At 61.5% G+C, this 19,310-nt stretch overlaps 2 protein-coding genes across 3 annotated transcripts; one reads left to right on the top strand and one right to left on the bottom strand.

Annotated features, from left to right (window-relative positions):
- Positions 1 to 1,735: 1,735 nt before the first annotated feature.
- On the bottom strand, positions 1,736 to 13,720 carry RIPPLY1 (ripply transcriptional repressor 1). 2 transcript variants are annotated; one of them, XM_075896706.2, is made up of 5 exons: positions 13,493 to 13,720; positions 4,784 to 5,063; positions 4,037 to 4,112; positions 2,919 to 2,989; positions 1,736 to 2,659 (listed from the first exon to the last, which is right to left on the bottom strand). In XM_075896706.2, exons 2-5 carry the CDS (start codon positions 4,882 to 4,884, stop codon positions 2,389 to 2,391), a joined length of 519 nt encoding a protein of 172 aa, XP_075752821.2. In that variant the 5' UTR covers positions 4,885 to 5,063; positions 13,493 to 13,720; the 3' UTR covers positions 1,736 to 2,388. The 2 variants fall into 2 exon arrangements, with proteins under 2 accessions (XP_075752821.2, XP_075752822.2); XM_075896707.2 differs by having other exon boundaries at positions 1,736 to 2,638.
- Positions 13,721 to 13,806: 86 nt separating this feature from the next.
- CLDN2 (claudin 2) lies at positions 13,807 to 15,290 on the top strand. Its single transcript, XM_006139578.5, has one exon. The coding sequence runs from the start codon at positions 13,958 to 13,960 to the stop codon at positions 14,645 to 14,647; it is 690 nt and encodes a 229-aa protein (XP_006139640.2). The 5' UTR covers positions 13,807 to 13,957; the 3' UTR covers positions 14,648 to 15,290.
- The last annotated feature ends 4,020 nt before the right edge of the window (positions 15,291 to 19,310 follow it).

Genomic DNA, 19,310 nt, shown 5'->3' with positions numbered 1-19,310 from the left:
GCTGTGTCCAATCAGAGGGCGGCCTTGGAAGGCAGGGCCGTCTCGCTGCTGGGTGGGCCTGCTCGGCGCCGCAGGGTGCTCTGGGAGTTGTAGTCCAAGTGCTTGGGTCATGCCAGGACGCTGCTGGGAGCGGGCAGGGAGCCGTGGCAGGCGTCTGCGCTCGCTGCCGCTCCCGTGCGCCCCTCACCGCAGTGTCTGGGCCTGGCGCCCCCGGCCGGGGCCTCGCTGTGTGTGCGGCTGCCGAGGGCCGGGCTCCAGCCAGCATCTTCGGACTCCACGTGGGAGCCCAGCCAGGGCCAGCTGCTGGGGTGGTGGGGAAGGGTCCCGGCTGAGATCTAAGCCCTGTGCCAGGGGCTGAACCCAGGCCCTGCCCAGAGAGCCCAGACCTCTTGGACAGGGCACACGAAGACATAGGGAGAGAGGTTGGGTGCAGCATTGTGGTGCCCCGATGGGGCTGCCAGCTGGGCTCTGACCCCAGAAGCATTCCTGCTGCTACCAACAGAGGAGGACTCAACCCAAACCCCTCTCCCTGCAGAAGTCGGTCCCAGTCCCACGGTGCAGCTAATAAAACCTCAGTGACGATGATGGATTGCTGATGATGTTTGGCACTTCTACAGCGACTATCATCTAACGCTCTTACCCTACCAGCAGGGAGGGAATGGGGATAAACTGGCCACAAATAAACTTAGGCTGGAAATTAGACAGCTTAGGTCTAACCATCCCACGAGGGTGGGTCTGGAACAGTGGCCTGAAGAGACTAGTTTAACATGGAGCTTGATATGTTTATGAACAGGACAATATGACGGAGCTGCCAGCAATAGCAGGCAATGGGACCTAATAGCCAAGGAAGCCCTTTCCAATCCTTAGGGTTGCCACCTAGCCAGGTTTTCCCGGGATCATCTCTTGATCATCCCAAGATCATCCCTAGGGGATCAGTATGCTCTGGCAGTTGTCCAGGTGTATGGATTTAGCCCAAGGATCATCCCGTGGGTCCTGGGTTTTGTACCTCAGAGGAGCCAACCCTACCAGTGCTGTGTTCCTAACAGCACAAACAGCCTGTCACTGATGAAATAGGAGTCACATACGACCCCGCTTGATTTTCAGCCTTCGGATGGAGACTGGTGTGCAGGACATGTTGGCGGGGAGAAGCGATTCTCTTTCTGAGGCCCTTACTGTGGAGTGCAGGAGCAGGGGTCCACACAATGGTAGCTAACAACACATTGATTTCAAGGGGAACAGCAAGGTGTTGCTTAAATTGGGGATATCACTGAGGGATGCATAATACAGAGAACATACGCTGCCTTTTGGCTAGAAATCAACATGTTTCCATAGCTGACTCACGCTGGGAGAGGATCCTGGCTGGTAAGTGAGGGAAGAAAAGCTCTGTGAACTCCACTGGGCTTTGCCTAGGCAAGAGGATCATGGAATCTCAAACTCTCCAGTAAAATGCCAAATCAAGTGCAACATTCCTAAGGTCCACTAGGTGTCAGTCGCTGCTAATATTTGAAAGGGGCCTGCGGGCACAGTAATTGGGGTAGTTGTGCACAGTGGGGCTGGAACGATTGTTAGCGTGGGGGTGCTGAGCTGCGCCCGTCCTCCCCACCTGCTGCAGGGCAGAGTGACGATCCTGCCCTGCTCTTCCCATGTCAGTCCCCCACCCACAGCCCTCTCCCCCGTCACACATGCCCGCATCCCAAGGCTAGATGGATTGCCAGAGCGCCATGAACCCCACTGCTAGAGCATCACATGCTTTATTTCACTCGTCAAGCCCAGCTATAAATTACCCCCCCAACACACAGACCGAAACCCTGAGACCACAGCTGAGCATCAGTGTGTCCTCTCCCCACCCCCGCCCCGACCTGTGGGTGCAGACACCCGCTTCGATTCAGAGGGAGCAGGTGGGAAGACTGGCTCTGAGCCAGCTCCCAGGGCTCTGTCTGCTCAGGGCTCTTCTTTGAGACCCCTCCCCTGGCTCCCAGCGGGGCTGGTGCAGTAGGACAAGCTGCCCTCAGCGGGCATTGCTCAGGGGAGCATATGGCCTGGAAGGCGGGACTCCTCCCCCAGCGGACACGTAGCCCAGCCGCCCCGGCTCTCGGTGCTCACCTGGGACAGGTGCATGGGCCTCTCGCCTCCAGCAGGATCCCCTGGGAGTTTTGCAGCCCTGGGGTTTGAACTGTGCCCCTTGCCGCAGAGACTGGGGAAAGCTTCTGGACACTCCCGCTGGCCCCTCTTCATGCCCACGCTCACCCTGGCGTCGGAGGGCAAGGGCTGGGGTCCCATGGGGCAGAGACTCTGGCAGGCTCCTTTAACAGCAGTGCCAGGGGAGGTGATGGCATTTATCCCCACAGCTGAGTCTTGCCCATGTACACTGGGCACAGGGTGGAGGGGTCATTTCGGACAGAGCTTTATTGGCTGGCTGGGCCCAGCTCTGCCCTGAGGGCAGCCTGCCTCTTCTTGTAACACAGTCTCCCCTGCCTGCTGCTTCCCCTCCTCTGCCTGCCCTTCCTCGCCCCAGCCTTCCTCCTCCTCCTCCTCCTCCTCCTCCTCGCTGTCCGAGTCCTCGTAGAGGCTGATGGTGGCCTGCACGGGGAAGTTCTCCAGCAGCTTCTCCCCCTCGCTGTAGAGGTAATCGAAGGACCTGGATCGGGGCCACAAGAGTCTGAGGGGAAAACAGGCTTGAGAAATACAGGTTCCTTCGCTTCCCCTGGGACAGAGTACGGGGGTGCACGGCCTGCATGGGGCCCGCACTGGGCGAGGAGGGGCTGCCGGGAGGGAGTGAGGGGCCTGGGCACAGCTGCGTGGAGAAGTGGGGCTTACAGAGAAGAGAGGGCAGGGCTGGCCAAGCAGAGGCACTGCAGGGCTAGAGGATGGGACATCAGTTCACTGGGAGCCCCGGATCCCGGCCCTGGTACACGTACCTGACGGGGTGCCGGAACAGCGCCGCCGCCTTGCCGGAGCCGCCATCCGCCAGCGTCCCGCTGCCGCAGGCCTCGGGAAACAAAGCACAGGAATTGGGACGCATGCCTCCAGCAACTGGCCCCAGAGAAGTCTGCCCCCCAGCTACCGGGGGCCAGCCAAGGGCAGTCTGCCCCTCCGCCTCTAAGGGGCACCACTGGGGCGCCTGCCCCCATGCTCTAGGGCAGTGGTTCCCGATGGACCTCTGGTGCACCTCGACGATAAGGAGGTCATGGAAAGTTTAAAAGTTGGTAAGGATTGGGCCCACTACAGTGAGCCCGATCCTTACTTTGATTTTCCCTTTTTTTTCCCCTCCCCCTGGGCTGCGTGCCCGGCAAAGGGCGGAGTGCCGGGGCAGGAGCTGCCCTCAAGAGAGGAATTTTGGGAGGGTAGGAGGGCAGCAGCCGTGCGCTCTGGGACAGGACTTGCTTCTCCCATCCCCGGATGCTAAGGGAGCGAGGGGAAAGTGCTTGTGTTCCGTGCATGCCTCTCACACACCAGCCAGGGGAGATCTGCCCCCCAGCCTACAAGGGGCACCAGCCAGGGGAGGGCTCTGCCCCCCAGCCTCCCATGGGATGTGAATGGAGCCTACTCGAAGGATCCCATGCATTAGGCTGCCAGGCCGTGCACTCAGCACAGCATTGCTCGGCTCCCGCGCCCCCTCCTTCTCTGCCCCTGCCCCCAAGCGGTCCCCGTGTGCAGCCCAGCGAGCTCGGAGGTTGGAGGTGGAAAGGGCCAGCAGTGCAGCCCAGCGCTAGCTGCAGAAGGGCTGGAGGGGGTCGCCTGGCAGCCAATCACCCTCCCCCAATCCCACGGCCAGGCAGATTCCCACCATCCCGAGTTCCCTTCTCCCGCACGTCCCGTCCTGCGAAACAGACTCCAGAGCTGAAGGTCACCCACGGCCACCTCCCTGGGGAGTGCACCAGCGGGGGGAGGCCGCCCGTGGCCGGCCCGCCTCCCCTACGCCTGTGCTGCTCCACGTTCCTGTCCGCAGAGGCGTAGGGCGAGTGCCCGCCCCGCCTCGGACCCGCCCTGAGCCCCAGAGGGACCAGGGGCCGAGCATAGAGAGGGTGAGACTCACTGTGTCCATCTGGTCCGTGTGCTGCCGGCTCAGGTCCTTTGCAGGGGGGAGCCAGGGTCTCCAGAGCGGTGGGGATCTGCAAAGAGAGACGAGGCGGGTCTGGAGCGGGCCAGTCGGCCGCCTGCTAGTCCGAGGCGCTATCGCACTGAGACGTCCCCGCCGCGGCGTCGCACGAGCGCCAAGGCAAACGCAGGCCCGTGAGAACAGGGCGAGGGTATAAAACACCAAACCCGCCCCCCATCCTTCAGACTGAGACCCGCTCACGTCCACACCCAAACGCAGCCCCCGCCCCAGCCCTCCGCCTGCCCCGCCCTGGGACGAGACCCAGCCCCCAGACTGCTCTGAGCCCCACGAGCCCTCTGCTTTGCAGGGCCAAGGGATGGGGGGGGGGGCAGGGAGAGCGATGCATTGGGCCCCAGCTAACCCTCCCCCCAAAGTAGAGGTCAGGGGTTAGGAGAATCCCTGCACCCACATCCTGATCCAGTGTCCCAGCCCCCACCCCCCGGGCCTCAGTTTCCCCAACTGGGTGGTGGGGGCCAGGGAGCCTGTTTCTGAGCCCGAAGGGGAGAGAAGCCCAAAGTCCTTATTAACAATGGCAGTCGCCCCATCTGCCCCACCCCCCGCCCCTTTGCCAACAGCGACAAGACGGAGCAAAGGCTCCCCCCTCGGCTGGCCCCGTCTGCTCCGACTCTGCTGCGCCAGCCCCAGAGCGGGCAAGGGGCACCGTGGCCACAAGTTCCTCGTTACCTTCCGCCTTGCTCTCGGCCCTGCACGGGGCGCCCACAGCCCAAGGCACCGGGGGGCCCCCGGAGCCAGCGCAGGAGGGGAGCGTGGACAGGAGCTTCCATGGCGTGAGCTGGCTAAGCACAGCGAGATCTCTCTCTCCGGCCCCTCGGCTTTTCCTCGGAGCCCTTTATAGCCCTCCCGGCCTGGTGTGGGCTGGGGCAGGGGGGAGAGCCGGAGGTCCCAGTGTGCCCCAGTTGAATAAACAGCAGCTCAGCAGGAGGCTGGGGGGGCAGCGTCAGCTCTGGTGGAAAAACAAAACACAGAAGGGAAAAGTTCGACACCATTTGTGAGAAATGCCCCAGGGGGCCAGGGGGCGGGCGGACAATTAATGAGGGTGATTAGGCGCTTTCTCCCCACGGCCATGAGGGCGGGGGCCGGGGGCAGTGACGCGGGGAAGAAATGGGGCTGCGCTGGCTGTCCACGGGACGGCACCGCTCATGGAGAGGGCTGGGGACAGAGCGGGGGCGGAGGGAGGCGAGGGACAGAGGAGAGAGGCCTGAGATTTCTGGGACATATCAAAGGGGTAGAAAGGGCAGTGGGCCTGGCGAGGGCCCGAGGGCCCCATCCTGCTATCACGGAGCCAGTGGGGCAGGCTGGGCCCTGCGGTGCCAGGACAGCCAGAGAACGTGCATTCGGGCCAGGCCGGGTGCCCGTCGCCAGGCGGGTTTGCCGGCTGGGCCTAGGTGCAGGGGAGCAGCCCTGCGAGAAAGCGGCGTGTTGGGGGGCTGAGCTGCCTCCCCCACTGCCAGGGTGCCCCTGGGGCAGCGCACGGCGGCCAGGCTGCCCAGGCCTGTGTACCTAGCTCTGCAGGGAGCCCGGGGGGCTGCCCCACCACTGGAGCTAGAACTGGGGAATGACAGGCCCCGCTTCTGTCTCGCGCCGTGCGCTCCCAGACCTTCAGGGGGCCAGGCCCGGGCTCTGCAGGGGGACTCTCCCAAGCACTGGGGTGGCTCTGCCCTCCCAGCCGGCCGGGGGGCTGTGCTGCTCTAGGGGCAGCCCTGGGGGTCTCCCCAGAAGAACCTGGTTTGGGCTGGACGTTGCCAGCCAGGGCTGGGGCGTTAGCAGGGGCGCCCTTGGAATTTCCCTGTCAGACGAGCCGCCCATGGGGTGAGCCTCTCCCCCGCCACTAAGCACCTGCCAGAGCTGCCTTCTCACGCTTGCCCCCCACTTCCCTCCCCCTCACTGGCAGTGCTCAGCACGGGTCCGGGCGGCACCACCTCACCCCTGCTCCGCACAGGGGGCCCTGCCCAGGGCAACCCAGCCCGGCCCACGTCCCATCCTCCCCTCAGAGTCCCCCGACTCCTGCAGCATCTCTGCTAATTAAAGCCCCCCAGGGACCCTAATGAAGCTTTAATGGGATTTGTTATGGGCCTCTTATTAACACCGATTGCCATCCTGAGCGGGACCAGCGCCCCCGTCCCCCAGCCCCCGGACATCTCCACCGCCCGGATGGGCCACGGCCCACTCCCGCAGCCCCAGGAGGAAGGAGTCGGAGGGAATTTTCCCTGTCGAGTCAGCTCAGCCCAGCCGAGGCCACAGGGAGGGGATTTTGCCACGGCCCCGCGGAAAGCACCGGAATGGCCGGTCGTTGCCAGCGCTGAGACAGCCTCGTGCTGGGTGGGGGGCGCGGTCTCCCCGCTTTATCGCAGCTCAGCGGCCCCCGCACTATGCCTCTTCCCCACGTGCTGCTCCCCTCGTGGTGCGGGGCACGTGGCGGGAGCAGGAGGCAAAGTGGGGTCCCAGCTTAGCCCCTCTCCCAAACTGCCTTCAAGGTGGGAGAAGGGGAGAAAATAGCAAATGGTCCCGCCCGGCCTCTGCCGTGCGTCCAGCTGTCCCAAATGCTCCGTCTCTGGGAACGAGCACGGCCAGCTTGGCTGGGCCCTTCGGGAGGACACAATTTGTCGCCCTGGGGCTCTCCTTTGCCCCCCATCTGTGGCAGTGGCTAGGCCTTTGCCTGCACGGCAGCTTGGGCAGGGCTGGTTACATCGTCCCATTTGTTTCTCATTTGGGCCAGGAGTCTTAGAATAACAAAGCGTGGGGAGGGTGAAGGCGGCTGCTGAGCGATATTACAGCCACTCCGGCCAGCTCCCCCGGCCTCCTCCCCTCCCCTCTTCTCAGCTCCAGAGAGCCTGGCAACCGCTGGGAACCAGCCTAATCTGAGTGGGCCCCTTGCCTTTGTTATAAGGGGCGGAGGGCTGTTGTTTGTACGCACCGGAGAGACAGACGGACACCAGAAATGGACGCCATGGTGCGGATTTTCTCCCGCTTCCTCCCTCCCCCGGGCTTACAATGCTGAGGGTCGGTGTTTCGGGGCTCTCCAGGCTGTGCGTGCGTTCACGCTCCTCCCTCCGGCTATTGTGGCTCTCACGTGCCAACGCCGTGTGCACGCGCAAAGCAGGGAGACGAAGTGGGGATAACCGCCCTTCCTGCCCTCCCGGGCGTGCTGTGAGGCGCGAGAGGGCGGATCGGGAAGCACGGGCCAGCCCTGGAGCAAGGCGAGCGAGCGCTGAGCCGACACGCCGGGCGGGGTCTGGGGACATGCCTGGCCCACTAGCTAGCAGGAGGTTGGGCTCTGTGCGGGCGCTTAGCCATGGCAATCTCCCCCCGAGCTCTTGCTGCTGGCACAAGGTGTCCTGCCATTAGCGGTGGCAGCAGCCCCTCCTTTGCCCTCCCCCTCGTTTCGGATCCCGGGCGGGCGGCTGCCTTTCTGCGTGTTTTCCAGGAGCCCGAGTTGTTATTGTAGGGCTGCTCGGGACACCCTCTCCCGACCGGATGGATGGACGCGCCACAGAGGTTGTTTTGGGCCAGCTCCTGCCTGGGTGGGGGCACGCACTCCTAGTACCATTCCCTGGGAGTGCCCGGGGCACCAAAGCCATCATTCCCGGCCCACAGCGCCGACTGCGACGCCCCGCCAATCAGAGCGTGCAGCGCCCGCTGGAGTCAGCAAGAGACACGGGAGCCCAGCATCATCTAGCCCAGTGTTTCACAACCTTTTTTTATAAAGTACCCCTTTTTCAAAAAAATAAAATATATATATATATATATATGCCCCCAGTACCTACAGTTTTCAGACACACAAAAGTTTTTCTACTATTACAACATATTTGTTTAAACAACTTAATCGTGGTCAGGTGGACGATTCCATTTTTGGGCGCAAAAAGTACAAAAATAACAAAACGCTGTAAAACTTAAAACAACCATTCCGTTTTCTCCAAATGTCGGTTGTGTTGACGTGCCCCCAGACTTCTCTTGAGTACCCCTAAGGGTACTCGTACCACTGATCTGACCCTCCGTGCTAGCCTTGGGCAGCCAGCCCACAAGCGGGCACTGCCACGCCACAGTGGGCCAGTAGGCGGCGCTCTAGAACGGCACGCCTGCCCCACAGCGCCCCCTTTGTAGCGTGGTGTGCCTCAGCAGCACCCTGCCTCCTATCTCTCCTTTGCACCCCTTATTAACAGACTTTAGATTGGTCCAGAAATGCCCTTTCTCCCAGTGTCTAATTTGCTGGCCTAAATCACGCAATGCCTAGCCACGAGGGTTCCCTTTTTCTCCCCAGATCTGCTGTCTGCAGGGCTGCATTCTGAGGCCCTCCGCGATTCAACACCAGCAGAAATAAATGTATTCTTTTCGCAGAAGGGACATTGAATCAATACACCCAAAGGCTTTATCTTCTCACAGGAAAACAAGAGAGGCAATATCATTTGTACTCCCAGAATAAGGACAATGAGCCTTCTTTTCATATGAATAAATGAAAAAATGGGTTAATTTTGTTAGGGAAACTCAACATTTATCCAGACTGTAAGTAAAATACGTTTACAAATGTTGATTCCAATTTGATTTTCACTACACAACACTGCATTGTTGGGGGTTTTCTTTTGCCCTGCCATCAAAATACTCTGAAGGTTCCCGAAACTGAAGCCAACACAAGTGAATCCTCCTCCAGATCCATTTGACCCAAGTCCGTAAGACGATCCCCTGCTAACTCAGTCATGGGAAGCGCGGATAGCACAGGAAGCAGACAGCCATGTTATGACCAACCCGGGGGGACCCTGTGTAAGACATCACTCCCAGGATGGACTTGGCAGAAAAGCTTCATGAGTCTGCTGGATGAAGATTTCTCGGCAGTGCAATTATTTATGTATTTAAATAAACAATGAAGGCACAGCCAGATTTTTGCCAGTAGCAGCTGCCGACAAAATGCTGGGGTCGGATTAGGGTATTTTTGTCCCAGATGGGTATATTTTTGTCATTTGGGAATAAACATGTCTATATTTAGAGAGAATCTGCTTTTCCCCATTTCTCCTTTATTTAGCAACTGATTTTGGTAACATTTGGGCCGGAATCCGTGGGTTTTTTCCCCTTTTTTAGAAGCCCCTCATGTGGCGAGGCTCGTGAGGAGCCTTTTTTTGGGGGGGGGAGGCGCTGACCCACAGAAAAATCAGCTGGAGGCTGCACACCAGTGAGAAGCAAAAAACAAAACAAAAAGCCAAACCCTTATTGACGTGGCCCCCGACTGAGGAGAAAGACGCTCCCCACATTCCCTTCACACCCCAGAGCCTAGAGGGACCAGGCTAATGGATTTTGTGTGCGCCAGCCCCGTGGGAGGGAGAAGCAGCACCGGTGCAAGTTCCCCAGTGCCCTACATTCCCCACCCCTGTTCTAAGATGTAGCTTCGTTCGCGTATTTGCCTTAATCCGGCCCTGCCTGGTGGCAGTGCTTCCCTGCAGTGGCAGGACATAAGAACGGCCAGACCGAGTCAGATCAAAGGTCCATAGAGCCCAGTGTCCTGTCTGCTGGCAGTGGCCAATGCCAGATGCCCCAGAGGAAGTGAACACAACAGGTAATCCTCGTGTGATCCTTCCCCTGTCATCCATTTCCAAACAGAGGCTAGGGACACTATTCCTACCCATCCTGGCTAATAGCCATTGATGGACCAAACCTCCATGAATGTATCTAGCTCTTTTTTGGGCCCTGTTAAAGTCCTAGTCTTCATAACATCCTCTGGCAAGGAGTTCCACAGGTTAACTGTGTGCTGCAAGAAGAAAAACTTCCTTTTGTTTGGTTTAAACCTGCTACCTACTAATTTCATTTGGTGACCCCTAGTTCTTATATTGTGGGAACAAGTAAATAACTTTTCCTTATCTACCTTTTCCACACCAGTCATGATTTTATAGACCTCTAGCCTCTTTTCCAAGCTGAAAAGCCCCAGTCTTTTTAATCTCTCTTCATATGGGACCCGTTCCAAACCCCTAATAATTTGTCTTGCCCTTTTTTGAACTTTAATCCTGCCCTGTCTGTCTGCAGCACCTCCCTGCTGTGGCAGGCCTTGCCCTGCCCTCTCTGGCTCCCATCTCTTCTACTCCCACAGTGTCTGCTGGGTCAGCCTACCTTAGTGGGCTCCATGGACAGTAGCTCTCTGCAGCCCTCCACCTCTTGACGAAGGCCCAAGTGCCTGCTGTTCTATAACCCCAGGTCGGCAGTCCTGGTGCACCAGCCCCTACTCCCGCTTCTAGGGCCTATTCAGCCTGTGACACCTGGAAACCTCCCTCCCTTCCCCGCATTGCCCCATCCAAACCTCCCACTCCTGGCTAGCTTTCTACCCCTCCCTACCTCCCCCCTTAGCCTCCCCGCTCACACTTGTGCCCTTCCCATGCACACACACTTCCAAGCCTTGCACCTGACTCACATTATATTTCAATGCAGGGCTACTCAACACACAGCCTGCAGCCCGTTTGTTTGCAGCCCGCGGGGCAGTCTGGGTTTACGCGGGGCTCAACACGCAACCCGCAGGTAGGAGCCCAGACAACAAAGTCATCAATAGAATGGTCTTCTGTGGAGAAGCGATTTAATAGGTAAATTCCTGGACTGCTTTGCTCGTTAAAAGTGCTGTCATAGGGGTGGATATCGGGTAAATGTTGCATTTTATTAATATCAGCAGAATGGACTTAAATGGGGCCTGCGTGTTCTGTAGTCTTGCCTTAATCTTTGTATTCATCTATTATCATATATTTGCATATATATTTGCATGGATATGCAACCACACTTCAGTTGCGGCCCTCAGCACGTGCTGTGAGTATCATTGTGGGCTCCGGGGCTGGCGAAGTTGGGTGGCCCTGGTGTAATGCAATCCCCGCGGGACAAACAAGCCAGAAGCGAAGGCCCAACTCAGTCCCTTTGCTGTCACAATTGCAGCCCGTCCCCACTTCCCGTGGCCGTTGCCGTTGGCAGGCACGTTGGTCTGTACCGGGCTCGCTCTCTCTACAAACCACCTGTGGCCAAAGCAACACGCCCCACTGCTTCCTGCATCCCTGCCCAGCACACCGGGCCCTGCCTGCCCAGGACCGCTCCCCAGGTCCTACAGCTTCTCACGAAGCCAAAAACCTGACAGCCAAGGAATTTTTTTAACACCCCAGCCCCTGACTTTCAGAGATCTCCCCCCTCCCCCAGCAGCAGGTCTGAAGTGCTCCCCAGCACCCTCCTTTGCAGCCTGCCTGACAAGGCTCAGTTTCTATCCTCTCCACCTCCCCCCTTGCGACTCGGTGTCACTTTCACAGCTGCAGCACGAAAGCCCCGGCAGTTTGAGGGGCAGGTTGAGGGGCAGGGCGGAGGCCCTGGGAAAGCCCCCGGCCTGCGGTTAGACAGGCCTGATGTACAGCCGCCCCGGCGGCTCTGTCAGCGCGGTGCCCCTTGGATCCCGCGCGCCCGAAGCCCGGAGGAGCGCTCGCCCCGCTCCGAGCTCGCCCCGCAAAGAGACGGGCAGCAGAGCGGACAGGAGCCTGGAAAGTGTAACCTAACTGGGAGGCTTCACACCTCCGCCTCCCAAATGGTCTCCCCAGCCCTGCGCGCCGGCGACAGCCTGGCGGGGGAAGGTGCCGGCACACTCGGCTGGGCTGTCACGTCTCCAGGCACCAGCACACTTCGGAGTGTGTGGGACAGTGTCAGGCAAAGGTCACAGAGTCACAACCCCTTTTGCCTCATGCCGGATGGCGCTGGATTTCCCACACCCCATGGGGCTGAGAATTTGCAGAGCCGGGGCCTATCAACAGCAGATCTGCCATGGCCCTGGCGACGGAAGCACCAGGTCTGGAGCGGTATCCCTGTGACCCATGCCTGCGGTGGTATCCCTGTGACCTTTGACCTCACCATGCCTGCGGTGGTATCCCTGTGGCCTGTGGTGGTATCCCTATGACCTTTGCCCTTACCATGCCTGCGGTGGTACCCCTGTGACCTTTGACCTCACCATGCCTGCGGTGGTATCCCTGTGACCTTTGACCTCACCATGCTTTTGTGGAAAAGCATCCATGCCAATCTAGACACTCTTTTCCGCAAATGCTTTTAACAGAAAATTTTTCCATTATAAGCATTTGAGGAAAATCATGCCAGTCTAGACGTAGCCCTAGTGTGGTTACTGAGTACTGCAAGTGGCACCTAGACCACTGCAACAGTTCAGCTCAAGTGACCTCTACAGCAGGGACTAGGAGGCAGCCGACTTTTAGCTCAGAGGGTAGAGGCTCCTCTAGTCAGCTCCCGAGGGCCCAGGTTCAAATCCACCTTGGTGGTGGTTACTCAGTGCAAATTGGGTAGCTTATTTCGAGGTAAGGGCGCCGTGTAGACATACCCGAATTGAGTGTGGCAAGCCAGTTCTTCTCAGAGCTCATCTGAAGCCTCCTGGGGCGACAGGATCTGAAAATACTGCATGGAGAGATGCAGGAGACAAGTTCTGCCCCCAGGAGGATGGAAAGGTCCCTGGCTTGTAGGGGACTGGGGGACATGGCTGTCCTCTGCCCAGAGCCTTGCTGGGCTGTACACACCAAGAGCGGCCCGACCCCTGGCAGGAATGAGTGCTGAGCTTGGAGCTACGGCATTAAGAAGTTGTGACGAGCAGGACTTGAACAGGGCTCAGCAGAGAGCCAGCTAGATTCATGCAGGTTGGGTCCATCAATGGCTATGAGCCAGGGAGGGCGTCCCTAGACCCTGTCTCTGTCTGTCTCTGTCTGGCAGGGACTGGCAGGGACTGGGAGGGGGGGGGAAACACATGACGATTCCCTGTTCTGTTCCCTTCCTCTGGGGCGCTGGCGGCAGACAGGACCCGGACTGGATGGACCTTTGGTCTGGCCTGGCCCAGTGTGGCCGTCCTGCCGTTCCTCCTAGCAGCCCTGACTCTGACTCGGCCAGTGAATGCCAGGCAGGGCCAAGCATGCGCCAAAGGAGAGAGACAGGTCGCTGAGGGTGGGGGCGGCGGGAGAGAGCCCAGGTGCATGGAGACCTGAGCTGCCCCCTCACCTCCGCAGGTCAGGTGGTGCTGGAGGGGCCTTGGCAGGGCTCCCTGGGACAGGGCATTAGACCTGCCCTCTCTCCCTGTGCGCCTCTCAGCAAAGGGATGGCCGGGGGAAACCAGTCTCCTCCCTGGCCGAGCAGAACCTCGGAGCCGGGGCAGAGGGCCGCTGTCTGAAAGGGTTTTGCAGCCTGGCAGCGCTGCCTCCAGCTGCTTTGCATTCCTGCTCAAGCTCTCTTAGCCGGGGGCTGGCCTGGCACATGCCGATTCCTGGCAGGAGCAGTGGCTGGAGGAGGCGGCGACCCGGGGCAGGGGCTGTTCTCAGACCCAGGGGGCCAGGACCCCCAGCAGCCCAAAGCGACTCCCTGGTCAGCTTGCGGGCGAGCGTCTCTTACCACAGGGTGCCCCAGCTCAGGCACATGGCGCTCAGGGTGACTCCAGCAGCTGGGTGGAAAGGGGCGGTGGCGCTCAGCGTGGCAGGAGGGGGTGGCGCTCAGCGTGGCAGGAGGCTGGGTTTCGCCAGGCCCCCGGCACAGCGTGACAACCTTGGCAGGGTTTATGATCTAGGGGCTCTTGCACTGCAGGATGTTTGGGATGGCAGGGAGGTGAAAGGGTACTTGGCATCTCCCAGGACTCCCTGGTCAATATTTAATCTGCTATAGATTTCTTTCCTTCCAGGGAGTTTCTCCTCCCCTCACTCCCGCCCCCACAAGGACAGCCCCACGGCGCGAGCCTACAAGGAGCCCACACCCGCCAGCTGCTCTCCAAGAGCTGGGACAACAGACCGAGGGGAGCGGAGGGGAGCCGGCGAGGCAAAGGAGAAGCAGGCGGCCACAGTCAGGTGAGGAACGTGCTTGAAGATGGTCTCGGTGGGGCTGCAGCTCGTGGGCTACATTCTGGCGGGGCTGGGGCTGCTGGGCACCGTGATCACCACACTCCTGCCCAGCTGGAAGAACAGCTCCTACATCGGCGCCAGCATTGTGACCGCCGTGGGCTTCACCCGGGGCCTGTGGATGGAGTGCGCCATCTTCAGCACTGGCATCACCCAGTGCGACATCTACAACTCCCTGCTGTCCCTACCCCCCGACATCCAGGCGGCGCAGGCCCTGATGGTGACGTCCTGCGCCGTCTCCTCGCTGGCCTGCATCGTCTCTGTGATGGGGATGCGGTGCACTATCTTCGCCCAGGGCTCCCCTGCCAAGGACAAGATTGCTGTGGCCGGGGGGGCCATCTTCATCCTGGGGGGCGTGCTGTGCTTCATCCCCCTGGTGTGGAACACCCACGTGGTGCTGCGGGACTTCTACAACCCGCTGCTCCCGGACAGCACCAAGTACGAGATGGGCGAGGCCATGTACCTGGGCATCGTCTCCTCCTTGCTCACCATCATTGGCGGCTGCATCCTCTGCGCCTCCTGCCCGCCGCGGGAGACTGAGCCGGCCTACCCCAGCGCCTACCAGGCCAAGCTGCTGGCCAACCCCCGGCCGTCCATCAGCCACACGCAAAAAACAAAGAGTGAGTTCAATGCCTACAACCTGACGGGCTACGTCTAAGAGCCCCGAGGAGGGCCCAACTTCCCAGCAGGCCGTGGGACGGTACCTCAGCGGCCTTGGGGGCCACCGAGCAGGCCTGGGCGGGGGGCAGTCAGAGGCGAGGCCGAGCCCGGCACTGGGGCTCGTCCGACTCTCTCCTGCACTTGTCCTCGAATCCCAGTCCCCACAGACGGACGGACGCTCCCACGAGGCACCTGGCTGCTGGCACGGACTAGGCTGGCTCTAGCCTCCTGCTGCTGCGCGCCACGTGGCAGGCAGCCGAGCCCCGGCCGGGGAGGGGGGCGCTTCTTTGGGGACCCCCACTGCGCCAGGGGAAGCGCAGCATCGCGGGCACCATGAGATCAGTGAATGCTCAGTCAACTTGGCAACAGAGGGACCCAGCCGCCAGCACCTGGCTCGCACCCAGGGTCACTGGCCTCAGGCCAAGGGGCACGCCGGCCAAGGCCACCCGCCTGCAAGCGCAGGACAGCGAGAAGGGGACGATACAGCGGCTGGGAGAGCGGCTGAGCCGGGGGAGCTTGTGGGACTGGCTGCCGAGCTCTCGCTGGACTTGGGGGAGGTGTGGAGGGGGGAGCAGCACGTTGGCTGAACAGCCCCGAGGGCCGAGACTGCCGAGGGGCTGCAATAAAGCTGTTTACAGTTCTCCTGACGTGACTTTTCTTCTGTGCCGAAGGGGCTCCCCCCCCCCCGCCGGGCCGGGCCACCGTGTGCCCATTACAGCCGCAGGGCACGGGCTCAGGAGGCGGATTTCAAAGGGGCCGGGGAGCCCCAGCCCAGCCCCCGTGCGAGCCGGCGCGTTTGTTTCTGTGCCTGGCTTTGAAGAGTCGTGACCTCGGGTATGGGAACGCCACGGCCCCTTGCTGCTGGCGCGGGGGAACCAGAGCGCTCTGAACGGCGCGGCTGGGGAAGGGCTGCTCCCGGCCCCCCGCACCTCCCTGGGAAAACCCTCCCTGGGCTCCCTGCCCCCGGAGGTGACGGGCGCGCAGGGTGGGGAGCAGATACATGAGCGCAGATCCAGCCCTTGGGGGCTCGGCTCCGGCCCAGCCAGAGTCGCAGGGAGCAGAAGGGCAGTGTGGTCCAGTGGACGGAGCAGGGCCCTGCGAGCCTGGCGTGGTCCAGGGGACGGAGCAGGGCCCTGCGAGCCAGGCGTGGTCCAGGGGACGGAGCAGGGCCCTGCGAGCCTGGCGTGGTCCAGGGGACGGAGCAGGGCCCTGCGAGCCTGGCGTGGTCCAGGGGACGGAGCAGGGCCCTGCGAGCCTGGCGTGGTCCAGGGGACGGAGCAGGGCCCTGCGAGCCAGGCGTGGTCCAGGGGACGGAGCAGGGCCCTGCGTGCCTGGCGTGGTCCAGGGGACGGAGCAGGGCCCTGCGAGCCTGGCGTGGTCCAGTGGACGGAGCAGGGCCCTGCGAGCCAGGCGTGGTCCAGGGGACGGAGCAGGGCCCTGCGAGCCTGGCGTGGTCCAGGGGACGGAGCAGGGCCCTGCGAGCCTGGCGTGGTCCAGGGGACGGAGCAGGGCCCTGCGAGCCAGGCGTGGTCCAGGGGACGGAGCAGGGCCCTGCGAGCCTGGCGTGGTCCAGGGGACGGAGCAGGGCCCTGCGAGCCTGGCGTGGTCCAGGGGACGGAGCAGGGCCCTGCGAGCCAGGCGTGGTCCAGGGGACGGAGCAGGGCCCTGCGAGCCAGGCGTGGTCCAGGGGACGGAGCAGGGCCCTGTGTGCCAGGCACGTGTGAGATGAAGCCCAGCTCTGCCTGCGACCTTGGACAAGACTCCGTTCGCCCATGTCAAAGAGCCAGCCCCCGGCGAGGTCAATGCCTGGCGCCCCGAGGCCGGAAGGGTCTCTCCGCAAGCCCCGCAGGGTCCAAAGGCAGTGGCGGGGTTCTCCTCACAGGAGCCGAGACCCTCCCGCCCAAGGCTGGGCAGGCAGCTCCGTGCGGCTCACGAGCCAGCCCCTGCTGTTAATCCAGAGCCCCCGGGCCCAGCGAGGCTAGGAGCAGCCTGGCATGGCCTGCTCACCGGGGCTGGGGCTCAGGGGGTCCCCTTGCCCGGCGTTGACCCTTGCTGGGTGGCTGACAGGGCTGCCGGTGACGTTCTTCAGCAGGGGAGGGCGGCAGCTGCACCCAGCGCGGAGCAGGCCTGTGGGCCTGGGGGGGCGGGAGGGGAACTGGAGACCTGGGGGACTAGCCCCCCGGCGGGAGCGACGGCCTGGCTGTCATGCGCCCGGCTGAACGGGGCTTCCCCGGGCCACTGCAGCACGTGCCCCTGCCCTCCACCCTGGCCCCCTCTGCCGGGGCCAGCTCCCAGGCCAAGAGCGGCAGGGCCTTCCGCTGCGCCAGCCCAGGGCCCCACGCGGCCCAAACCGGGCTGCCTCCGGCCAGGGGCTCCCCGGGAGCCAAGGGCAACAGGAGACCCCCAGGCATGCAGGGAATACGCCCCCCCCCACACCACCCCGCCCCAGGGAATACCCCCCCCACACCCCGCCCCAGGGAATACGCCCCCCCACACACACACACCCCCCCGCCCCGCCCCAGGGAATACCCCCCCCACGGAATACGCCCCCCCACACACACACCGCCCCGCCCCAGGGAATACCCCCCCCACACACCACCCCGCCCCAGGGAATACGCTCCCCCACACACACACACACACCCCAGCCCTTCATACACCGCAGCACGAGCCAGGGAACACGGCCAGGGGCTGCAGAAGGGATCATACAGGTCGGGCGCCTCACAGGACAGGTGTTGGCTCCACCCCCCAGGCAACCCTGTGCATCAGACCTAGCCTTACCCCTCACTGAATGGCAGCCCAAAGCTGGGGGCACCCTCCCTTCCCCCTTCCTAGCCCTGAGCCCCCGCCTCTGAGCCCCTCCATTCGAGCCTGGAGCATCCTCCTGCACCCCAAACCCAGCTGGAGCCCTCTCCCTCCCCCTCCCCCTGCACCCCAATCCTTCAACCTCAGCCCTCCCCCTGCACCCCAAACCCTTCAACCCCAGCCCTCCCCCCACACTGCACCCCAATCCTTCAACCTCAGCCCTCCCACTGCACCCCAAACCCATCAACCTCAGCTCTCCCCCTCCCACTGCACCCTAATCCTTCAACCTCAGCCCTCCCCCTGTACCCTAAACCCATCAACCCCAGCCCTGCACCCCCGCCTATCCTCTGAACCCCTCAGCCTCAGCCCAGAGCAGCCTCCTACATCCCAACCCACTCATCTCTGGCCCCTCTCTAGAGCCCACATCCCCAGCCAGACCCTGCACCCCTCCCATACCCCAACCCCCAGTTTCGTGGGGTTCATGGCCCTCCATACAATTTCCAAACACTGCGATACAGCCCTGAGACCAAAAGGTCTGCCCATCCCTGCTCTGCACCCAGTGCTGCCAGCAGTTTGCCAGTCAAATCACTGCCCGCCTCAGTTTCCCTAGCTGTAAAATGGGGATAACAGCCACCTCCCTTACAGGCAGAAGGGCCAGGCTTAAATGCTCTGATACCTGCCAAGTGCTTTGCAACCGTCCAAAGAAACGTGCAAGAGGGGAGCCAAGGACCTTCCGAGCTGGCTGTCTCGGGGCCCAGCTGGCTCGTAGGCCGGCACTGGGGTAGCACCTTCCGCGTCCCGCTGAAACCCGCCCTGGGGCAGCAGGGACATGGCCACTACGTGGGAGCAGGCAGGTGTCACCACGCAGGCACGGTAATCACAATTCACTCCCTTGCTTGCAGTCAGGGTAGGAGAGGGTGCAGGGAGAGGGCATGGCACTGCCTATGCCCTGTACTTATTTCACTCACACACACACACACAGCTCCCCTGGGCGGCGCCAGCCATACTCTGACCCACGGCAAGAATATTAAACACCCTCCGCAGGGAGCGAGAGACCAGAGGCTGGAATGTTTAATCCTTGAGTCGCTTGCAGAAAGGGAGGGCCGGGTGCACTGTACCAGCCTCAGAAAACCAGGCCAGATGGCAGCGCAAGAGCCTCCACCGGTTACTTTAAAACCCTGAGGCTAGCTCAGCTCGCTCCTTCTGGAATTGCTATAGCTCCCGCAGACACCAGATCGTCCTCCCCAGTGCCTAAAAAGGAGCCGAGGGGAGGAAGGGGTGTTATTGGACCCATTTTGCAGATGGGTAAACTGACAGCGCAGGCCCCACAATGCAGAGCAAGGCCATGGTAGAGCTCGTCTAAACTAGACTGGCTTCCGCGTCTGAGCTCCGCCCACAGGGCTGTGCCACAGCACGCTGGCTCAGCAACCCCCGGGCAAGCCACCTCTTACCGAGCCATGAGGTTTCTCGTTAATCCTCCAACCTTCTGGAAGAGGAGACGGATCATTCTGCACCCGGGACGCTCTCATCCCAGTGCCTTGGGTCTCAGGAGACAAGTTCCTTCACAGAATCGTGTCTGCCTAGGGCATGGTCTGCCAGGCACTGCCAACCCCCTCCGCGAGGTCGGAGCTGAAGGATCTGGCTGACATGCTGATCCTGGCTTTGCTGCATTTTATTAGCGCCGCCGCTCAAAAATGAGAAATAAACTAATTAAACGTGGCAGCCTGAATCAGCCTGGCATGTGCCACAAGCCCTTGGCTACTGCATTGGAGGCTGTAGAATTAAAAAGCCCTGCACAGGCGTAATTAGCTAAAGCACACCGCCAGGCCCACAGGCGCAGCAATGAAATAAGCGTGTGT

Source organism: Pelodiscus sinensis, chromosome 13, assembly GCF_052426305.1.
Source record: "Pelodiscus sinensis isolate ZL-2025 chromosome 13, ASM5242630v1, whole genome shotgun sequence".
NCBI lineage: Eukaryota > Metazoa > Chordata > Testudines > Trionychidae > Pelodiscus > Pelodiscus sinensis.
Note: the sequence above shows the minus strand (reverse complement) of the source record. Positions and strands in the feature narration are given on the sequence as shown.